Source organism: Elephantulus edwardii, unplaced genomic scaffold (genome assembly GCF_000299155.1).
Source record: "Elephantulus edwardii isolate Elephantulus edwardi_28Jun2011 unplaced genomic scaffold, EleEdw1.0 scaffold00091, whole genome shotgun sequence".
Lineage (NCBI taxonomy): Eukaryota > Metazoa > Chordata > Mammalia > Macroscelidea > Macroscelididae > Elephantulus > Elephantulus edwardii.
In genome coordinates this window covers 2,739,220-2,763,816 of record NW_006399841.1, presented here as the reverse complement: position 1 = coordinate 2,763,816, position 24,597 = coordinate 2,739,220, and the positions used below count along the sequence as shown (strand labels likewise).

Here is a 24,597-nt window from a genome sequence, read left to right as displayed (position 1 = left end):
AAAATAAAAAAATAAATAATTTGAAAAAAATGCACTTGGTGATGCCCACTTCACCCAATTAGAATTGCTGTCCACCTGCAAGCTATTTATCTACCACCAATCCTTCCAGTATCTCCACTGCCACCCTTTCCACCTCATCACTGAAATGCCAGTCTAACTTTGAGGGCCCCCCTTAACCTCTGTGGTCCTTATCTCCAGTGGAGAGTGAAGGTCTGGGGAATGTAAAGTGAGGAAAAGACCCTTCCCACAGCTCTGAACCAAAGTGGAGGTCAATGCGTAAAGTCACTTCAAGCATGTAGTTAAATGCTAGTTCATTAACCAGCCACTCTTGGCAAGAACTTGAGGGAACATTTATTTAAAATGCAATGATCACTCGATAGTCTCATTTCCAAGTCAAAATCACTTTTTAAAAGGAAATTAGCATTCATTAAGCTCTTTATTGTGTATCAATCAAAATTTACACGTAAGCTTTCCTATTTAACCCGCCTGGCAACTTTGCAAAGTAAACATAGGTCATTATATATTTATGATGCATCACATGCAAGTATGTAAATAGAATTCAAGTAGCTGAGGCTTTAAAAGGTGTATTTGTTTGGGAATTTTCTTTGGGATTATTTGCACTCCTGTTTGTAACCCTTTAACATATTCTCGGTTCAGCAATGAAACGTAACAATAAATGGTTGGTTCCCATGTCTTTCTCCTTTGAGATTATAAACAGCTTGACAGCAGGAGCTGTATCTTAACAAACATAATAGCATCTATTTATTACAAGATTAAGGATCTCTCAAGGCACAGTGGTTAAATGTAGGCTACTAGCAAAAGATGGATAGTTCAAACCCACCAGATGGTTAGGAAGTGAAAGATGGGACACTCAGCTTCCATACAGACTTACGGCGTTGGGAACTCTATAGGCTGTTTCCACTCTGTTCTACACAGCATGTCAAGGATTGAATTGTGCGTCCCTCCCTCACCTCCCAAGATATGTGTCAGCTTGGTTGGGTTGTAATTCTCAGTGCTTTGACAGTTATGTAATGATGTCCTCAGCCAGTCCGTTCCAAGAAGAGTAACATCAAACATGATAGCCTTACATCACAGTCCTGATTCAACACTAGGAGAATTTCCCTGGGAATGGGGAATTTATACAAGAGGTTAAACAAGCAAGCAGAGACAGAGCAACCTCTGTACAACCAATAAGGAGAAGTAGGAGAAAAACATGTCCTTTACACCTGGGATGCCTGATCTGAGACGTTCCTGGACTCAGGGAAGGATGGATGCTAGGACATGCGGAAATTTGCAAGGGGTCCAAGCCCACAGTGGTTGAAAGGAGACCCTTTCCCGAGTGCCGTGACTGAAGGGTGATGTCTGGCACAAGGCCTGAGTACAAATCCCACAGCCATGGGTGTGCTTAGGCAGATATTACCCTTGGAACCAACAGCCAAGAGATGAGAAGATGTGTTGCACTGGGCAAGCCCATGGTCAAGGACCTCTGCCAAGTTCTAAAGAGCAATGATATTAAAGACTAAGAGGCACTTGGGTCTGGCTGTGGTCTTCTAGGTTACTTGAGATGCATCTGAAAGTTGGAAAGTTACTAAAGATGATGGAGGAGCAATCAATGCTTTTGAGTTGTGGAGAAAGGCACTGGCTATTCCCTGAACTGCCAAGAGAACAAACACGTATGCTTTGGAGAAAGTGCAACCAGCGGGCTCCTGGGAGGCAAGGATGGTGAAGCTTTGTCTCACATACTTTGGGCATGTTGTTGGGAGGCGCTAGTCCTTGGAAAGGAGCCTCATGTTTGACCAGGTGGAGGGTCAGAGAACTAGAGGAAGACCCTCAGAGACACACAGTGACTGTAACAGTGGGCTCAAGTAAAACAGAGATTGTAAGGGTAGTAATGTAGGGCAGGGCAGGGTTCAGATCTGTTGTTCATCATGTTACTATGAATCGTAGGCAACTCAGCATCACCCCATCTCCTCCCCAAATACTTGGGCATGTTGTCATAAGGACCCTATCCCTGAAAAGGAGCATCATGCTTGGACAGATGAAGGGTCAGTGAAAGACAGAAGACTCCCCTTTGAGCTAGATTGAGGCAGTGACTCCAACAAGGAGCTTACGCACAGCAGAGATTGTGAGAATGGCACCAGAGTGGGCCAAGGATTTGGCTGTACGTACAGTCACTGTGCGTCAGAGTCAGCCCGATGCCCGCCAACCACCACCACCATTCATTCAAGCATGGTGTTTGGTTAACACAGTCACACACTCAGAACCGCCTCTGTCTGGACATGGTACAAAGACGGTCTCCAGTCATGCTGGGGAGCAGTAATGAATGTGACACAGGCTACCAAGAGCGCAAACAAGTCCGTCTTGGAGCGTAAGCAAGGTGCTCTTTAGAGGCAAGGATAGTGAAACTTCATCTCAGGACACACTGTTAGAAGGGGAAGACATTACACTGGGAAGAGTAGAGAGGGTCCGTGAAAGAGAGGAAGGCCCTCCCCAAGATAGCTTTACAACGAGGACAGCGAAAGCTAGAGCAAAGTGGAGCTTGTGAGGCAAGCACAGGAGAGAGCAAGGTTCTGATCTTCTGTTCAGAGGGTTGCTATGACTTGTGGTCAAGTGGATGGCAAATGTAACACAACAGACCATGGGAGTAGAGGCTCAGATTCAGGCAGCTTCTGATTTCCCGCGTAAAAACAGATACTTCCCCCAACTGCCAGCTCCATTCTTCCTGCTTAAAATGTCTTCCAAACCCTCGCCGTGTTTGATAACAACACATAGTTTCTTGATCCATGGTTTCTTGGGTTAAATAAATCTGTTGGCACTAAAAGTCTTTTTCAGCACTGACTTACATCCTTGCTGCTTAATTAAATCCTTTGCCTGGGAAGGAGTGTTTTCCAGCCATCTCTCTTTCTGGGACATCAGCATGAAACTGTGACTGCTGAAGTCCCAGCATGCAAGTTGTGTTTCAGGCTTCAGGTACATGGAGGCCCCTATGAAGGGATGTATTAGCTGAGAACTGAAAATGACAGCAAAGGAGATTGAATCAGAAGAGCAGAAAGGAGCGCACAGATCTACTCCCCTTCTTGTTACGATCCCATGAATTGTCAGAAGACAAGGGTATTGGTTTTAGTTAAACGAGGAAGAATGCCAGGAGAGAGTCAAAACTCTTGAGAATGGTATCACATTAAGGCAAATTAAATTGGGTTGAGGATAGTGAAAATTGTTAGAAAACAAAACTACTAAGAAAGAGAGAAAGCTCGGGAAAAGCAAACAGTAAAACCTTTAGTAAAAGTCCAGGCTGACTAGTCTCATAGTTGTTGCTGTTGTTATGTGCTGTCGAGTCGCCTGCAACTCATAGTGACTCTATGTATAACAGCCCTAAACCCTGCTCTGTCCTGTGCCAATCTCACCATCTCCGACAATCCCACCCCCATTAACCCAGTCACTGAATCAATTCACCTCATAGAGGGTCTTCCTCTCCTGCGCTGTCCCTCCACCCTCCCAAGCATGATGTCCCTCTTCAAGGACTGGTCCCTCCTTACAACATGTCCAACGTATGTCAGACAAAGCTTCAGAATCCTTGCCTCCAAGGAGCAGCCTGGTTTAACCCTCTCTAGGACAAACCTGTTTGTTTTCTTAGCAGTCCACGGTATATTCAACCCTCTTCTCCAGCACCACAGCTCAAAGGCATCGATTCTCCTTCTATCCTCCCTAGTCATTGTCCAGCTCTCTGATGCATAGCGGCTGGTAGAATCCCTGAGAATGGGGTCCTTTGTCACCTTCCAAGCCTGAAATAAAAATCACCACCACCAGCATCCATCCAAACAATACACAGGCTGAGAATGTGAACAGTAACACGAGTGTCGAGGAATGACTCCTTACAACAGCCAATGGGACAGGGTCAAAAAGACAGCATTTCCCCAGGAATAAAGCTCAGAAGGGAAGAAGGGATAGGACAGGATGAATGGAAGTGCCAGAACAATATGTGGGTTGTAATCAATGCCAAGAAACGTAATATGTGAGGATTCTTGGACAGCGAATCGGTTGACTCTGTAAACTTTGGCTCAAATCTCAGGAATAAAACAAAACAACAGAAACCAAACCCACTGCCCCCAAGTCATTTCAGACCCATGGCCACCCTCCAAGTTTCTGAGGCTGTAAATCTTAATGGGAAGAAACCACCCATTGTTCTACCACAAATCACAATAAGAAATTTTTAAAAAGAACCCTTTAATTGTAAGAGCATATACAGGAAAAACCTGCATTCGAAGCCAGTTCATCCAAGAGCGTGAGGGTGCCTGCAGGGCCCAGATCCTTCACCCCAGCCTCCCCGTGTGCATGCCTGTTATAGTTCATCTCGTTAAGTATGTGGAACCTGATACTCTGGCCTTAACTCTACACTAGCCTTGATTGCTTGAGCCAGTAAACTGAGGCAGAAGTGACAATGCATGGCTTCTAACCGAGGCCTGAGAGGTTTAGAGTGGTTCTCATTTTGTTCCACTTGCTACTCTTGAACCTTTGTCATTGACATCACTCTCCAGTCTGACCCTCTTGAGTTTAAGAAACATGGAGCAAGATCATGTCAACCCTTTCATTCAGCCACCAGCAAGCCAGCGCCCAAGCATGTGAGTGAGTGAGTGAGTGAGTGAGTGAGGCTTTAGGATTTAATTATGCAGCACTGCTGTAGCAATAGATAGCTAAGAGTCCCAAAACAATGGGAGAGCTGTGTTCCTAACACATTATTACTTCTAATGAGCAAGAGGCACAATGTTGTCTGACTCGAGCATTAAACAAGGACCTGTACTCCCAAGAATGGGAGACAGTGCCCGAGGAAGGCGTTATTACTATCATTAATGAAAGTTTACAGAGACTTTGGATTTCCATTCATTCATCGTTATACTTTTCTCCCTGCCCACCCCTCCCCTCAATTCGCTTTCCTCTTTGAAAAGTAAAAGAAAAATTCTTTCACTGTTATGCAATCCCTCCCCCAAGTCCACTCCGCTATGCAGCCTTCATTCTAGACTCCTGTTATGACAATAATGCTTAATCACATATCCCTTTTAAACAGTTCTGTTCCTCATGTATTTCAATGCAGTATAATTTGTCCCCTCTTTCTCAGTCTCCCTCAACCTTGATGTCAGTCCTGTTTTACAAGAGTGGCACTATGCAATATTTGTCCTCTTGTGACTTAGATATCTCACTCTGCATAATGTCCTCCAGGGTCATCCATTTTGTGTAATATTGCATGAGTTCCTTGGTTTTCCATGCAGGGTAGTATTCCATTGTGTGAATATACCACAGCTTCTCTATCCATTTGTTTGATGACGGACACTTAGGTAGTATCCAACTTTTTTGCTATTGTGAACAAAGCCATAATAAATATGTGTGTGCATATATTGGCTTGAGTGGCAGTTACAGTTTCATTAGGATATATTCCCAGTAGTGGAAATGCTGGGTCAAATGGTATTTCTATTTGCAACTTTTTTAGAAAGTGCCGTACAGCCTTCCACAGTGGTTGCACCATTTTACACTCCCACCAAGAGTGAATAAGGGTTCCAGTTTCTCCACAGCCTCAGAGGGACAATGCTGTCTGACTCCAGCACTAAACAAAGTGTACTCCTAAGAATGGGAGACAGTGCCTGAGGAAGGTTTTCATGGGGACACAGAAGCCTGAAGGAGAAGCAGAATCAAGTTGAAAGAATTCTGCACCTCTCAGACTGAAAAGGGAAAAGGAAAGGCAACTTGACTTAGCAGGAGAGTGAACTGACCCGGGGAAGCAGTTAAAGAAGCCTCCTCAGACAGCAGTCAGTGGTAGGAAACTCAGACCATGTGCATTTTTCAAGAATCTAAAAACAAAAGTGCCAACGGATGCACCCTGTGCTCTCCAACAGAACTCATGATCATCCTCTTAAGAAGAAAACTCACTGCAAATATTGATGTAAATCATAGCAGAGACAGGCATCCAGTTATACACACGTCCACCTTCATTGTCATTCATCAGCACAGAGACAACTAAGAAAATGCCTTGATGGGAACAGGTGGTAAGATAAGAAGCAGACTAATCCTGGAGGAAATAAATACCTTAAAGAGAAAAAATATTTTTGTAAAAAATGTAATCTCTTCAGTAAGATCTGTTGTAATAATATATCCATAACAAAATAAGATGGATTGATACTGTAAGTGGAGCAATGGGGGTTGGTGTATCAGAGTTAGTGAGACTCGTTCAGGGCAGGAAAGGGTTCAGAGCTGCTGTATGTATGGCCACTACACATCGCAGATGACTCAAAGGCACATAACAACAATAACATACTATGACAGGTTTGGAAGCAGGAGTGGCATCCACTTCCTAAACAACATGCTTCCAGAAACTCTATGAACTTTGATAAATGCTGATAGTCATAGAGGAGCTTCAGGCCTTTTGTTCGTAGGGCCACTATGAGTCATGCTCAACTTGAAGGCAGTCAACAACAACAGAAAATTAACAGTGAAAACAAAACCTGCAGGAAATGATAAATAACTCTTGGAAACTTGAAACTGACCTGCAGGTTCACACGTGTTCTAGAGAGGGCTATGTGTGGATTGAGAGGGGGAGAGGGACAGGAACACAAGAAAGGAGGCAAGTCAAAGTTCTCTGATCAAGCCTCAAAGTTTATTCACAGAATTCTGCAATAAATAGGCAGCTGAGGAGGCTGGGCTGCCAGGGAACCCAGCCCTAGGCTATCAGTTTACAATAGAGAGGGAGGGGCATGCCCCAAGGTGTTGATTTACAGGTAAAGAGGTAGGCGTAGTCAGTCAGAGATGGACAGGGTAGGGCTGCATGTCAGGAGTGTTATATGTAGCAAAGCTAAGATCTCCTCAGGATGGCTTCCTACAGAAACTGTGTTTTTCCTTTAAAATTGCTCATTATTATTGTGCCAAATGACAGAAAGAACATCGCTGGGCACAAATACGTGACTCAACTCTTAACAATTCACTGCCATGAAGTGAGAACTCATAGCTGACCTTCCACCAGGTTTTCCGAGGTTGTAAATGGCACAGGAGGAGATTGCCCCTCTGGCTCGCAAGGCACAGCTGGTAGATTCAGAGCTCTTGTCTCTGTGGTGGTTGTACATCTCCTTACCCACTGGGCCACCTGAGATGAGGTGTTGTAAAAATGTAGTAATGTTCACTCGCCATTGGGCCGTCAGAGCTTCCTAGACTAGGAAGTTAAAACCATGAAAAAATGTAAGATTGCAGAGGTTAAAAAAAAAATAAGATATGAGAGCTGTGTGAGGAAAAACAAACGTTCTAAAGAGTTGACAAAAAAAATTCCCCATACACTACCAACTACATATTCTATGTGGCCAGAATAAAGAAAATGGATGTGAGAAAACAATAAAAGAAAAGGCAGTCCATTTTTTCAAAGTGAAAATTAATGAGTCTTTAAGTTATAAACTCCAGTAAGTACCAAATATGAGGAAGTAACACGCATTATCATGGGCCTGTACAATTTGATGGGGGGCGGGGTGAGGGAAATGGAAAGAATTTGTTTTTGAAAATTAGATGTATTCGAATTTTTTAAAGAAACTAGTAGAAAAGGGAGGGAACAGCAATAAGAATAACTCTCAAGGCTTAAGTTAAGCCCAAGTAATTCTCAGTGAATGAATGATGGAAGCACATATGTTTATGTATATGTATGTATGTGTGCACTTGGCCAACTGACTGGAAGAGATCAATATTTGTTCCTATCCCAAAGAAAGGCGACCCAACCAAATGTGGAAACTACAGAACAATTTCACTGATTTCACATGCAAGCAAGATTTTACTGAAGATTATCCAAAAACGACTGGAACAGCACATCAACAGAGAACTACCAGAAGTCCCGGCTGGTTTCAGAAGGGGTCGTGGTACTAGAGATATTGTAGCTGATGTTAGATGGCTCTTGGCTGAAAGCAGGGAATACCAGAGGACTGTCTATCTGTGTTTCATTGACTATGCAAAGGCATTTGACTGTGTAGATCATAACAAACTGTGGCTGACTCTGAGAAGAATGGGAATCCCAGAACACTTGATTGTTCTAATGCGAAACTTATACTTGGACCAGGAGGCAGTCGTCAGAACAGAGCAAGGGAACACTGCATGGTTCAAAATTGGGAAGGGCGTATGCCAGGGATGCATCCTATCTCCATACCTTTTCAACCTATATGCAGAACAGATTATCCGGGAGGCTGGGCTCTATGAGGAGAAATGTGGGGTCAAGACTGGTGCACGATTTATCAACAATCTGCGTTATGCGGATGACACAACCCTGCTTGCTGAAACTGAGGAGGACCTGAAGCGCCTGCTGCAGAGTGTCAAGGACTGCAGCCTACAATATGGATTGAGGCTCAATGTCAAGAAGACAAAGATTCTCACCACTGGACCAATTGGCAGCATCAGGATGGATGGTGAAGGGATTGAGATTGTTCACAGCTTTAGTTTGCTTGGCTCCATAGTCAACAGTCTTGGCACCAGCAGCCAGGAAATTAAAAGGCGTATTGCCATGGCAAAGTCTGCTGTTAGGGACCTCTCCAAAGTGCTGAAGAGCAGTGGTGTCTCTCTGGAGACTAAGGTGCGTCTGATACAGGCCATGGTCTTCACAATCACCTGTTATGCATCAGAGAGTTGGACAATGACCAAGGAGGACAGAAGGAGAATTGATGCCTTTGAGCTGTGGTGCTGGAGAAGAGTATTGAGAATATCATGGACTGCTAGGAAAACAAACAGATTCGTCCTGGAGAGGGTTAAATCGGGTGGCTCCTTGGAGGCAAGGATTCTGAGGCTCCGTCTAACTTACTTTGGACATGTTGTGAGGAGAGACCGGTCCTTAGAGAGGGACATCCTGCTTGGGAGGGTGGAGGGACGGCGCAGGAGAGGAAGGCCCTCTATGAGGTGGATTGATTCAGTGACTGGGATCATTGGGATGGGAGTGTCAGAGACAGTGCGATTGGCACAGGACAGAGCGGAGTTTAGGGCTGTTGTACATAGGGTCGCTATGAGTCGCGGGTGACTCGACGGCACGTAACAACAACAATGTATGTGTGTGTGTGTGTGTGTGCTCAGTTTAACACTAAAATTCTGGAATGCTGACATTAAAGGTGAACAAACAAATCTATCCTGAAGAAATGCAACCAGAGTGCTCCTTAGAGATACGAATAGGGAAACTTGGTCTCATTCACTTGGGGCGTAGGACCCAGTGTGTGGAGAGAGACTTCATGCTGGAAAAGTTGGAGGGTCAGCGAAAGAGAGGAAGACCCTCAATGAGATAGGTTGACCCAGCAACTATACCAATGGGCTGGAGTATATCAGAGATCATAAGGATGGCACAGGCTAGGGCCAGGTTCAGGTCTGTTGTTGATAAGGTTCCTATGTATGGTTGACTTGATGGCAATTAAGAAAAACAGAAGTAATAGAAAGTTGTAAAACAGGGCTGACATTGGGATTGAGGGAAGACAGAGCAGGAGGGGAGGAATGATGTACACTGCACTCAAACAGATAAGGGACTGTTTAAAAGGGATATATGGTTAGGTATTATTGTCATGACAGGAGTCCAGAATGAAGGCTGCACAGTGGAGTGGACTTGGGGGAAGGGACTGAAGAACAATGAAAGAGTTTTTCTTTTCTTTTTCAAGGAGAAGAGTGAATTGGGGGGAAGGAGGTAGGCACAGAGAAATGTGCAACAGTGAATGACTGGAAACCCTAAGTCTCTGTAAACTTTCAGTCAAATTAATTAAGAAAAAGAAAGTAATAGAAAAAGAGACGTAAGTTAAAAGTGTCAGGCTCTAGAAGGTTCTAAAGAAAAACAGAATTATGGATGGATTCCGGGGCTCTGGTGGCCTAGTGGTAAGAACCTGCACTGCAATACCAAATGTGCATGGGTCGAATCTGCCAGCCACTCCGTGGAAGAAGGACGGGCAATATCCTGCCGTCCAATTAACTGCCTCTGAAAACCCACCAAAGAGTCAGCTATGGGGCATTTCTGACTCCACAGTGCACAACAACAGAGGTCAGTAGTTCACAAAAGAAATAACCAAAATACATATACATGTCTCCATATAAGTGGATAGCGAAGACTCGAACAAGACACACAAGTTCCCCAGCTGTCATCCTCTCTGGGCAGAATATGATGGAAGACCTGGACCATGAAATTCACAGACTCAAAAATATTTGTATTTTAAACAATGTTACTACAAAGTCTTGTGCATAAAAAATAAAGCTAAACTTATGTTTTAAATGCAGCCCCAAAATTGTGCTTACTCCCAGTGTATTGATAAGGCTGCTTTCATGAATGGGGTGCATCTGTACTTAAATTTTATAATTTTATTTAAAATTATCTGACTAAATGAAAAACCACTACTTCTAGCTTTTAAGTATCTTATTCTTTTCCTCCCTCCACATCTCCACTCAACTCATCCATTCTCCATTTTAGGCCGGGAGACATGATTACTCTTCTAGAAGATTCCAACGAAGACTGGTGGAAAGTAAGTCATTTTAATTATACAAACAAAAAGTTATACAAAAAGTTATTAATGATAATAACTGCCACAGTCATGCATGTGTGTTGTCTTTTACTTTCAGGGGAAAATCCACGACAGAATCGGCTTCTTTCCAGCCAACTTTGTTCAGAGAGTACAACAGGATGAGAAGATTTACAGATGTGTTAGAACCTTTATTGGCTGTAAGGAACAGGGCCAGATAACACTCAAAGAGAATCAGGTAAGTCAAGCCATAAACACATTTAAATGGGACTACATATCACAGTCATTTTAATAGATAGAGATTCACCTTGGGAAAAGTTACACTTTTTTAAAAAAATTATACTTATTCCAGTCGTGTCCCTGGTGTACCATCAAGTTGATTCCTAATCAGAGGGACCCAATAGGACAGTGGACAGTTTCCAAAACTGTAAGGGAGCTTTGGTGCCCTACTGGTAAAAAGCTGTGCTGCATAGTTCGAATCCCCACAGCTGCTCCATGGGAGAAGAATGGGTCATCTCTTCCAGAGCAATTAACTGCCTCTGAAAATCCACCAGAGGTTTCCAACTCAGTGGTACAACACAACAATCTGGTGATGCAAATTGTCATGGCTTTTGCCCTTGGAGTGTCCAATATGCTCTACGTTTAGGTTAAACATTTAACCACTAGAGTCAAATATGCAAACCCCAAATGTCCTAACATTCCTAGACGTCATGGTGGCAGAGGAAGGACATCTGGTCCCCATGGTTCTCTGCGGATACCACTGGGTCCTGATTTGGACAGCTATTCTAGTCTGGAGTTCATGCTAGTGTCCACCACCATGTTCATCTCTTGAAGATCCCTTGCTATTGTTTGTATTTATATGCCATGGTCCATGTTCTGCCCACGAAATGCCCCTCAAAAGAATTAATCCACACATTTGTAAATACAAATAAGCACTTTATTCCACATGTGGAGACTTTCTCCCTCCTTCAGAAGGTGGCGAGGGAAAAAGCCCCGAGTCCCCCCTCATAATTGCTTTTATGGCTTTCCTGGGTGCCACTGTTGGGGCAGGGAGACTGAGATCATGGTTGGTGGGTCGGGGGATCAGTCATGTGGGTCGCCTTTTGACAGGCTGGCTACTTTTCCCACCTCTACTCTTTTTGTGTCACCTAGACACTAGTTAATTCTTTACTTTGCAAGGACGGATAAGACTTTACCCGGGGCATTTGTGTTTGCCTTAAGCTAAGAATTTTTATGACTCGCTTCTGCTTCTGGTATTAAATGGGGCTTTATAAAAAATGGGGTCTATGCTGTCTCCTCAGTCCACAGTATTTGCCTCTGGTCATACCCCTCTCCATTCTGGTTTCCAGCCTCTGCTTATTCACTGAACCAGGTGAGACAGGGAGAACTTGGGCTACTGTTAAGCCTATGCCCTGGACATCTTAAATCTAATCTACCATGTGACTGGCGTCATCTTGTTTAAGTACCATGTTAAATGTAGAGTTTTCAAGGATGCTATCAATTTTCGGAGGTTTGAGCAGTGAACTGCTGGCATCTACACGTCTTCCAGCTGCTTCTTTCTTTCTCCTCCACCTGACCTCTGGTGTGTTGACTCAGACAGAGGAATGGAACGCACACAGCTGTGTCTTTACCGTCCTCTCCTTCTTTCTTTGTCATTGTCCAGCAGAATGGGGATCACCTAATGTCCCTTCTCTGAATCTAACTGTCCCCATGCCATTTACTGTATCATCTGTCTAAAATAGTATACCCAGGCACATTTTCTCAAAATATGCATGGAACACACTTAAAAATGAAAACTATGTTTTCTCTCCCCACAAAGTCTGATAATGGACTTCACATCTCAGAGTTAGATGGCAGTAAATGCCTGTGGTTGTTTGAATGTGGTATGTCTCTCCCTACAAGGAATTACAAAATGAAAACTTCAAGTATATATTTAACATTACCCCAGATCAACAGAATTGAATGATTCAAGTTGTCTTCAAAAATAGTTACTAATTCCCACAAGTCAATTAGTTTACTACTTTATATCTCCTTTTTAATTAAAAAAAATCACCCAAATTGATTAAACATTTTATATTCTACAGCTAATATATTAAGTTCTGAAAATTACTTTTTTATCCATTTTAAAATAATATATATATCCCTAAAGAATAAAGTTATAACTTTTCTTTAGAACTAGTCTAGAGAATGTCTGAAATAAAAGATATAAAGAAAAATTATAATCTAAAAAAAAGCTTTTTTAGAAGCCTCTCTTATATTTAGAGAAATAAAATGTTCGAGAAGATGAGAACTCAATAAATGTCAATGTTATTTTCCCTACATTTTTAATAAAAGTGGATGTGGGTTCAGGGAAAATGCCATTCTCATAAATACTGGGATAAATTGGTCCATTCCTTTTAGATGGTAATTTGGTGTCATGTATTAAGAGCCAGGAAATTTCTTACCCTTATGAGTACCAGTGATTTAGTTTTCTAAAATGCAGCCTAAGACTTTCATCTACGACACAGAGAAAATTGTATGCAGAAAAGACATTCTCGCAGCACTATTCACAATGGGGAGGATTAGGAAGGAAGGCAGAACAATGGGGATGATTAATTCAACATGGGCGTGTTAAGCACCAAGGGTAGGTGTGATGATGTTAATCATCTCTTATGGACAGAAGACAACAATCCAAGTCCAGACCCCAGTCATCCGCCCACCTCCCTATATAAACACAGTAAGAGAGATGCAAGTGGAGCCTGCAGCCTTGATTTTATCATTGGAACCAAAGCTTAGCATACAGAGCAGCAGACTGGCCCCCAAAAAACCTCCAAGATTCACTGCCATCAAGGTGATTCCAACTCATAGACACCCTGTCGGCCAGAGGAGAACTTCCCATAGACTTTGCAAGGCTGTAAATCGTAGCAGGAGCTGACGGCCTCATTGCTTTCCCCTAGAGCAGCTGGTAGGTTTGAACTACCAAACTTTCTGTTAGCAACCTAGCACTAAACCCACTCTGCCAGCAGGGCTCCTAGTCCTCCTCACAGCTTTCCCAACGGCTGAGAGCCAATCTGAATCTTTCAGTCATGCTAGTGGGACTCTCCGAATTTCCCAGGATACCCAGCGCAAAGCAATAGAAGGAAGCAATTGGAAGCTTTAAAGTTACAGTTATTGTGAGTTACTGCCAAGTTGGCTGTAACTATGGAGACTTGAGGTATGGGAGAGTGTGACAGACACCTAGTACATGGGGCCCAGCACCTTCTTCTTCTTTGGGGAAGTTAAGAGAGATCAAGAAGAAAGGGACAAATACTGCATGGTGCCACTGTTGTAAAACAGGACTGACCTTGGGGTTGGGAGAGACTGAGAAAGATGGGTTCAATAACGTATACTGCATTGAAACAGAGGAGGGAGAAAACTGTTTAAAAGGGATATGTGATTAGGTATTTTTGTCATGGCAGGAGTCCAGAGAAGGCTGCATGGTGGAGTGGACCTGGGGAGAGGGATTGTAAAACAATGAAAGAATTTTTCTTTTACTTTTCCAAGAGGGTAGTGTACTTGGTGGGAAGGTTGGGAGGGGAGAAAAGTGCAACAATGAATGAATGGAAATCCAAAGTCTCTAAATTTTTACTGAAATTAATAATAAATTTAAGTAAAACAAACCAAAAAAAAAAAGACCTTGACATGGTCAGTTATCCATAACTAGAAAAAAAAAAGGGACAGACATTGTCAACTCTTACATTGCCATCGTAAATGACAGTTTCATAATCAATGAAGAAATAACTTAAATGTTGATGATTTAATGTAGTAAAAATTAATATAAACAGAATAGAAAGCAACTGGAAGACTTATTTGAGGGTGTTTATGTCTTCTCTATTCAAATTATCCCAGAATATTAAAATTAAAATATTTTTAAAATATTCAGTCTTCTCCTTTGAATCCAATCATGTAAAGATACATGCAGTGTTGCAGTGTTTTTCCTAGGTTTCTGCTCTGTGATGTACACACACACACAAGGACATCATTGTATCTCCTTACTGCTGTATCTAATTCCAGTACCTGATCAGATCCGTTGTTCATAGGGTCGCTGTGAGTCACACTCGACTCAATGGCACCCAACATCAATAACTTACAGCGCCTGCTGCTTATATAAATGCAAATGCCCTCAGAAATATGTGCCGTTCAGTGCTATCCCATTATTAAAATCTCTGAAACCCTTCTGGAATCAGGGCACTGAGGTCTGTACTTTCACCCTAGTTTTTGCCTGTGTTTTGTTAAATATGGGTATGATAACAGTCATTTTATTATGGTGTATATCCATAAATACATGACATTTCTAAGGCTTATCTACCCTACAACACGTATTTGAGGTCCCATAGTTGCCCTATGCATTTTCAACATTTCTAATGATTCCTTTCTAGTTTATAAATGAGGAAACAAAGATTTATAGTAGGTATGCATTGCTCAAGGGGCAAAAACCTTGAAATTGACCAGACTGAGATTTAAACATGGGTGTTCAGACAAGAACACAGTGTTTTCCCATATCTATGGCTCTGAACAACACAGAATGAGACCAACAGTCCAAACCATTGGCATGGCTGACTGCCGGGAAAGAGAAATGTCATACGTGAGTCTCATCACTTATGAGTCCCAAAGGATGAGAGGGGCCCTTGAGAGCACATGCTTGCTCACAAGATCTCTCTTCTGAATCACACTTTTACTCCAGACAATTGATTCATCATCATCAGAACTAAGACCCTGTCTCTAACTCCACACCCCCTTCACAGAGCAGGCAAGAACTTATCCCAGCTTGAGTCTTTGGCAACATTTGAACTGCTCCGAGATTACCAAGCTGTATCCTTCCTATTCCAAAAATATGGAAAATCCCACAGCCAAATAAATCTGCAAAGGTTGATTATCTTTCTTGGCAAAGCGTTGTTAAATAACCTTGCCGGTGCATTTGATTTTTTTTCCCTCAGAATAACTTTTGCTTCTCCATTCTAGATGAAACATGTGTATTTGTGTGTGTGTGTGTGTGTGAGAGAGAGAGAGAGAGAGAGAGAGAGAGAGAGAGAGAGAGAGATGATGAAAATACAAATCCGTGAAACCAGAAAGCAAATTAGAATTTGCCCAAGTTGGTGAATTTCCAGAAATTAAGCGGTGAACTGCACAGTGACTCTCACCAACTGCTTGCTTGGTCAGATTTGTCAAAGAAGATATTTTCTGGAAGTCGTCTTCACACCCCAATTCTCTAGCAGATGATGATCTGCTAGGGTGAGAGAGAGACTGAGGGATGAGCAAAGCAAACCAGCTTCTACAACTCTTGTTACTGTTGTTGTTGTTTTCATTGAGTTAGAACCAACTCATGCCTGGACCCCACACCAGCAGGGTCTTGCCTGTAATTTTTCCAGGAGAATGCCATAACTCTCAGTATTTGTCCAACCTAGGGCTTGGCCATAGTCTTCACACTTGCGTGCACTGCATCAGAGAGCTGGACAGTGACTAAGGATGATAGAAACAGAATTAATGCCTTTGAGCTGTGGTGCTGGAGAATAATGTTGAACATACCATGGACTGCTAGGAGAACAAACAGGTTTGTCCTGGAGAGGGCAAAGTCACTATGAGTCATGTTCAACTCAAAGGCAATCAACAACAACAACAACAATCAGCTATTGAAGACTTTACAGAGTATGGTTCCACTCTGAGAGGCACGGAGTCACCATGAGTTCAAATCAACTGAATGGTAACTGGTTTAGAATGTACTATAAAGAGCATGGTTTTTAGAACAGAAGCAGATTTCAATGTGGTGCAGTTCTGATAAAGTTGCCACTGAATATGAAAAAATCTCATCTCCCTCTTGAACTGCACATGAAAGTTCCTTGTGCCCCTTGATGTGAAGCCTCAATTCAGCAGCAAAAGTAGCTTTTCCTTTCAGCTATCACCGCTCACAATAAAGTCTAAATGGAAAGTTCTGTAATGGCCGCTGACACTTCAAATTACCTAGTAGCCACCAGAACATTGGCAGTATTACATTTATAACTCTAGAAATATAATAAGACAAATGACCGTTTCGCAGGGAAACGGGAGAAAGTTGATTCTGAAAATAAATGCAATGCATCTCTTTAAGATTAAATCACATTTTCTGCCTCTGGGGTTAATTTGTCTTACAATTATTACATTTTCAAAGAGCCCTTCTTTCCAAACAGAATTAAGTAATTTGTTTGTTGTAAGCACAGCTCAAGTTTGTCTTGGCACAGACTATGTTTCCATGTTTAAAATATTTTTTTAAATCTTTATCACCTTTAAAGATAAAACTATTTCTTTAAATTCCTCCATAGGTTTATTATCCCTGTAAAACATTAATGATTTATTTCTGAAGTCCTTGACAAAACTTAAAGGACAAAATGTTTACGTATAAAGTTAAAATACACTTACAGGGACAATTTTTGGTGGGAAACATAAAATAAAAGTGTATCTATATAATGAAGAAAATATAAATCTCAAGTAATTTAGTTATCAAGTTGGTATTAATCTAAACACTTTCATGTAGTTTCTGCCAAATTGCTTCTCATTCATACATTTATATTTTTATAGCTTGCTTGGGAGGGTGAAGGGACAGCGCAGGAGGGGAAGGCCCTCTATGAGGTGGATTGATTCAGTGACTGGGATAATGGGGATGGGATTGTCGGAGACAGTACGATTGGCACAGGATAGAGCAGGGTTTAGGGCTGTTGTACATAGGGTCGCTATGAGTTGCAGGCGACTCGATGGCACATAATAACAACAACAACATCCTGTTTAGTTCTCCACCTTTTCTTATCTTAGTAATTGTTAACCAAAACACATTTTTTTTAAAAAAAAAAACTAAATACTATACAAAACACAATTTTTATGTATCTTTTTCTAAAAATTGGTCTATGATAGTGGTTACCATTTTCACAATGGGTCTGTTTTTTTCCTTATTTGCATCTGGTTGTTTCATTTCCATCAATCTAGCTTCCCTGTCCCTCCTTGTCTTGTCATGTTTGTTTCAAGGTAAATGTTGACCAGTTGGTCTCATAAAATACTCAAGAATGATATTGTGTTCTTTTGTAAGCCAAACCATTGACTAAATAATTCTCTCCAGGCGTAATTTCAGTTCCAGTTTCAAAGACTACCATATGACTGTCGTTTCAGGAGTTCCTCTGGCCTATTGGTTCAATACTTCTGGCTGCCTTTAGGAATTTTCATTGTGTTCGACATTATTCTCCTGTTCTTCCCAGGAGCTCCTCTTGTATCCACGGTCAGAGAGGCCAGTGTGTTGGTCAGGCACCATCCAGGACTTCCGGTCTCAGAGTACGAGAGGCCATGGTTCACGTGCAGCACTTTCTACTTTGAACCATTGGTTTCCTTTATTCTGTTTTTGCTCCAGAGAGGAAGGACCAATAGTTTTCTCTTACATGGCCAGTCACACACTTTTAAAGCTTCTCATCAAATCAGAATGCAGAACACTAACTTTTATGAACTATGGCATGCCAGCTGACTGAGTTGTCCTATCAGTCTATAAATCGTATAAGCCATTGACCCAGTAAACAATCTGTAGGGTGTCGGGATACATCTAGGAAGTCTCTGTGAGTGAGTCCCCATATGCTTTATAAATGAAATATATACAGCACATTCAAGTATGTGCATACATGTGCTTACAGATACACACACAGGTGGCCAAATATACTTTCCTACACACATATATACCTGTGCGATTACATTCATATTTTGGGGTGGTTATTCTTTTGTATTGCAAAATTATATCCACTGCCACAGTTACCAGATTTGTGCCTTATTTTTACATACTTCTTGGTATCTTCACCTACCTTATTAAAGTTCTGCATACTTTATCTAAATCTGGATATTACCTTTGCCATTACTAAAATAACAATCCACAATCTATAAAGTGATTCCCATTCCTTACCCTCTCGTCTCTGGTAACCATCAAAGTACATTATTTTCTTGTGTATTCATTTACCCCTGATTTTTTATAAAAGTAAGACCATGCAATATTTGCCTTCTTGTGGTTGACTTATTTCACTCAATATAATGTCCTCCAAATTCATCCTTGTCATAGATGCTCCATAATCCTCTATCTTCTAAGACTGTGCAGTATTCTCTATAGCTGTGTAGTATTTCACTGTGGTTTTGTGATGTAATTTGTCTATCTATTCATACACTGATAGGCATGTAGGTAGTTTTCAGGGGTTTGTTATTGTGAATAACACTGTAATCATTATGTTGTTGGTTTTGTTGTTGTTGTTGTTGTGTACTTTCAAGTCAGAACTGACCAATAGCTGACCCTCCAGTGGGTTTTCAGAAGCAGTGAATGTATGGGAGGAGATTGCCCATCCTTCTCCCGTGGGGCAGCTGGTGGATTCGAATTGAGTGCCTTTAGGATTGCAGTGCAGATTCTTACCTCTAGTCCACTAGCGCTCCCTGTGGTGAATATGTTGTTGCTGATTGTCATCGAGTCTAGCATTGACTCATAGCGACCCTGTAAACAAAAGACCTGAAGCCTTTCTGTCACTGTGGTCATTTCTCCACGTTCATAGACTTTCCAGAGGCATGTGGTTTAGGAAATGGATGCCACTCCTGCTTCCCAAACCTGTCTTAAAGTGGGAGCTCTGCCACACCCTGTCCACCTTGGGCAACCTTTATAGCATTTCACACTCCAGTGGCACAAGTTTCAGCATCACAGCAATCCCAGAAAACCTCAGTACAGCAAATTGACAGGAGAATGCCATACAACTTAGAAGACTGTTCCTCCAAAAAATAATAACATGAGGCCCGAGGGGCCTCCAGGAGGTCTTGTTGACACTAAACAAAAGGCTTAAATAAAAAAAGGAAAAAAATTTAAAAAAAACCAAACCCCCCAACCTTTCCCCTTGCCCTTCACCCAACCGGGGGCCCCCCCATCTTACAGAGTCCTGCTGCCTTCTTAATGTCACTTTTATCTCTAGACTATGTATCTAGTAGTAAGATTATGGGATCAAAAGCATTGCTATTTCTACGTCATTTCCTCTGCATTTCCATTATTTACAGCCCTATCAGTAAGGGATAAGAACTCCAGTCTCTCCACAACCTTGCCATCATTTATTGTTTATTTTTATCTGTGCCATTTTTGAAAGGGATGAAATGCTGCATAAAGTATAGGCCAACAAAACAGAAGTTGACTCTCAATAAGGTAAATTGATACAGATTGCCAAACACCCCACCCCACCCCACCCCCCGCAAAAAACAAACAAACAAAAGTCAACCTAGCAGATATTGTGAGGATGGTGCAGTTTAGGTAGAGTTGTTCTGTTGTTCAGATTGTCTATGTACAGATTGTCTGCTAGACAGGACGTAGCAAGAGTAATGGTGAACGACCAAGAACATCTTGCTGTATGATTGTTAGCCACACTGTGGTCCTCTCTGTTGAAGTACCTCTGCATGTCCTTTGCCCATTGTTCATTGGATGGCTTCTTTTTCTTTTGAGCTGACATTGTCTATTTCTTTCAGAAATCGGACCCATGGTCCACAGGTTGTCTTTTCACTCTTGATAAAGACTTTCTATAAGTGTATGAGTCGCAAGCGACTTGACGGCACATAACAACAACAATAAGCGTATGTAGTTGATGTTTAGGAGGTTACCATTTCAAGTTTATCTTCTGTTATTTGTTCCCTTTCAGTTGTTTTTGATAGACTATTTGTGCTAAAAATGAGGTGTCCTATTTCTAACAGTGTTTAGCCATTTTTAACAGTTTCAGAACACTTTATGATATATTTGGTAGTGACATGTCAGATAAGGGACTTACATATAGAGTAACGTGGGCAAAATATTGTGTGTCCATCTTTGTAGATATTAAGGCATGGCTGTCCTCGTTCTCTTATGTTTTATCTGTGCATCATTTTGCACTACAAGAACAGAGTTCACTTGTTACAACAGAGAACCCAGGGTTTTTAAGTTTCACCATCATCGTCTCTGTGGTTGTATTTTCTGTAAGATAAATCTGTCCATTCTTTTTGCAGCCCAGGTATTTTCAATATTGCCAACACTAAAATTCAACACCATCAATAATTCTTCCATTTTCTTTATCTGCTACTCAACTTTCTCACATGCATATGAAGCATTTGAAAACGGCATGGCTTTTTTTAACAAATGATGTTGGCAAAATTGGAAAACTATCTGCAGAAATCTCAAGCAAGATCCACACCTCACTCCATACACAAAAACCAACTCAAGGTGGATCATGGACCTAGGACTAAAACCAAGGACTATAAACTTGATTAAAGAAAAGCTTGGAAGAACTCTAGACATCTTAATCCACAACATCAACAGTCTGCGAAGCATCCTGAAAAATCTGCAGCCAGGAAAGGATAAAATAGATGCTTGGGACCTTCTAAGAGTCAAATCCCTATTCACATCCAAAAACTTTTTCAACAGGGTAAAAAGGGAAGCCATTTAAAAAACACTCAGTCACCACACGATAAAGATAAACAACCCAATAGAAAAATGAGCACAGGATATGAACAGACATTTCACCAAAGAAGACATTCAGATGGTCAACATAACAGACACATGAAGAAATGTTCAAAATCCTTAGCTCTGAGATGCAAATCAAAACAACTATGAGATATAATCTCACCTCAGTAAGAATAGCAAAATTTAACAGAACAGCAAACAACAAATGCTGGTGAGGTTGTGGAGAAACTGGAACCCTTATTCACTGTTGGTTCGAGTGTAAAATGGTGCTGCCACTATGGAAGACAGTATGACGCTTTCTCAAAAAGTTGCATATAGAAATACCATTTGATCCAGCAATTCCACTACTTGGATTATACACCAAAGAAACCATAACTGCCACCCAAGCAGATATATGCACACTCATGTTTATTGCGGCTTGGTTCACAATAGCAAAGAATTGGAAACAACCTAAGTGCCCATCAACAAACGAATGGATAGAGCAGCTCTGGTATATTCACACAACGGAATACTATACTGCATTGAAAAACAAGGACCTCATGCAATATTATTCAAAATGGGTGACCCTGGAGGACATTATGCTGGGTGAAATATCTCAGTCACAAAAGGACAAATATTGCATAGTGCCACTGTTGTAAAACAGGAATGACATAAGGGTTGGGAGGGAGACCGAGAAAGATGGGATAAATTATGTAAACTGCATTCAAACAGATGAGGGGATATATGATTAGGTATTATTGTCATGACTCCAGAACAAAGGCTGCACAGTGGAGCGGACTTGAGGGGAGGGATTGCATAATAATGAAAGAATTTTTCTTCTACTTTTCAAAGAGAAGAACGAACTAGAGGGGAGGGGTGGAAAAAGTAAAACAATGAATGAATGGAAATCCAAAGTATCTGTACATTTCCATTAATAATAATAATAATAATTAAAAACAACTTCTTTTTTAAATGTCATGGCTTGGATCATGTGTACCTTAGTTCTTAAACTGACATACTTGTTCATTAACACTTTAAAGGTGTCCTAGACAGCAGATTTCTCCAATGTAACATTTTCCCCCCTCCTTTTTTTATTATTAATTTTAATGAAAGTCTACAGAGACTTTGGATGTCCACTCATTCATTGTTGCACTTTTCTCCCTGTCCACCGTCTCCCTCCCCCCATTCGCTCTTCTCTTTGAAAAGTAAAAGAAAAATTATTTCATTGTTATACAGTCCCTCCCCCCAAGTCCACTCCACTGTGCAGCCTTTGTTCTGGACTCCTGTTATGACAGCCAGAGAATTTTGCCTAAGCCACGTTAACACATATTTTGGGAGACAGAGAGCAAGATACAATTCAGTCCATGAAGTTTCATTCCCTGAGTAGTCAAAACAGATATGGGGGCTTCCTCCACATCTTCTTTCAAAAGTGGAAGGTCCATCCCTATCACATCTTTGAGATGTGTCTTTTCTACTAAATCTAGCTTTACTTATTCACCCAACCTTGGCCAAGAACTATACAACTGATTGATATCAGGTACAAAAAGCCAAACTCAATGCTTTAAAGTGGAGCAACCCTGTGATACCAGTCATGCTCAGAACTTCCTGTGGGACCAGGCGGAGATAGCGTCCAGCCGAGACCACATCCTAGTTTGGCTCCTTCATGCCCTCCTCTCTCATTGTCCATGTCTTTACAAAGTGCCTCTTCAATAAATCACTTGCAACTCTCTGGGACCATCTCCAGGGAATCCAGCATAAGGCATAATCCACCACCAATGGAAGCAGATTAGCCGACAGAAACTCACAGCACACTAACTACTCTCTTCAAAAACCTCTTCTAATCTCCCTCTGCCCATATCTACCCTCACCTGCCCTCATGAGTGGCAAGGCTCCCCACATATTTACCACCTTCTAAGTCCAGCACAGGTGGTCTTATTTTGGTAAATGAGAAATGGTTTCTGCTGTTGACTTGGAATCAGGACTGCAATAGCTCCCTTTGACGTCCTGATATTACATGGGGCACATATCAAATTCCAAGTACATGGTAGACACGTCTCAATGGTACCTGTTATTTAGGTTGTTAAAATAATGTTGAGGAGTCATCACATACCCTATATTAAGCTCTGTGATAAATAATCACTGACTTTAGGGGCACAGTGTTATTAATCTCATATTTCTGATCCCCTTCATAAAGCTGTGTCTCAGAAGGTAAGCCTACTTCCAAACCCAGGTCTGCCTAATGCTTTAGCAAGCTTATTTCTTGTTGTTGCTGGTAGGTGCTGTCAAGTTGAGTACAACTGATAGTGACCCTATGAACAACCAACCTGGACGATCGTCATCATCTAATACACTAGAGCCCGTAGCTGAAGTCGCTGTATCAGTCTATCTCATTGGGCCCTTCACTGGCCCTCCTTCTTTCCAGTCATGGTGTCCCTTTCCTAGGAAAAGCCTTGCCTAGCTACATGTCCAGAGTAGGAAGGACAAAGCTTTGCCATCTTTGCTTCCAAGGATCACACTGGCTGCACTTTCTTCCATACGTATCTGTTTGTTCTTTTGGCTGTCACGAGACATTCAGTACTCTTCTCCAACACCACAACTCAAAGGCATCAAGTCTTTTTCTGAAACCTTTATTCATTGCCCAGGTCTCTGATGCACAGCAAGTGATTGAGAAGACCATGGCCTGAGTCAGGCGCACTTTAGTCTTTATACTGGTATCATTGCTCGTCAGCATTTTGGAAAGGTCTGTGACCACAGACTTGCCCAATGCAATAGGTCTCCTGGAACCCTGACTGTTGGTACCAAGGGTGTTAATTGTTGATGTAAACAAGATGAAATCATTGACAGCTTCAATACTTTCTCTATTGTAATGCTGACTGTTGCTCTTGGAGTGAAATCCCCACCCTGAAATTGTTCTCTGTGTTCTAATTCTGTGTTTCTGTGACCTCAATCAGCAGTGATTCAAGCTTCTAGCTTTCTTGTTAATGCTAACATCTTTTCCTTTTTTATTTTTCTTTCTCCCTTTGGCATTCAGATCTGTGTGACTTCTGAAGAACAACAAGATGGCTTTATTAGAGTCCTCAGCGGGAAGAAGAGAGGCCTTGTCCCCCTCGATGTCCTTGAGAACATCTGATCGCCAGCCCCTTCTCCTTGTGCAGTAGGCAAAGCTCTGCTGGCGATGCTGTCTGCCCCATCTCACACTGTGTTAGACCCAGGGAGTTGTCGCACTGACCCGGCCACCCAGGAACCAGTGAGACAGGACTGGAGGAACTGAGACCGCGGGGCAACAGCAACAGAACAGAGGAACCACCAGGCAGCACCTCAAGGCTGAGGGGAGTCTGCCGGCAGAGTCTCCACACCCGGAGGCAGTCACTGGGCTGCGACCCACAGCTGTTCCTCCCCAGGACTCTCCTCCTTCCCTGTCCAAGTGGAGTAAGATAACCCACTGGAGTAGGTTCTGTGTGCAGTGTGACCCGGCTGGAGGTTCAGATACACGCAGCCACGTGTGATTCTGGTTCTTAAATCTTCATCCTCAGTACCAGCCACTTAGCATTATTACATTTCAGACCCATAGCAGTCTCTCTACAGAGCATTAGGAAGACCTACTTTCTAGCCCCCCAAATTCCAGGGCTCTCCAGATTCCCTAACTTTGTCACTGTGCTG

General features: G+C 42.0%; 1 protein-coding gene across 1 annotated transcript in view; it reads left to right on the top strand.

Annotated features, from left to right (window-relative positions):
* The window catches only part of STAC (SH3 and cysteine rich domain), a 160,594-nt gene extending 136,527 nt beyond the window's left edge, over window positions 1-24,067 (top strand). The window contains exons 9-11 of the mRNA XM_006890605.1: window positions 10,442-10,493; window positions 10,591-10,728; window positions 23,969-24,067. Of these exons, the coding sequence (XP_006890667.1) occupies window positions 10,442-10,493; window positions 10,591-10,728; window positions 23,969-24,067 (289 nt within the window). The remainder of the gene's footprint in view (window positions 1-10,441; window positions 10,494-10,590; window positions 10,729-23,968) is intronic.
* The last annotated feature ends 530 nt before the right edge of the window (window positions 24,068-24,597 follow it).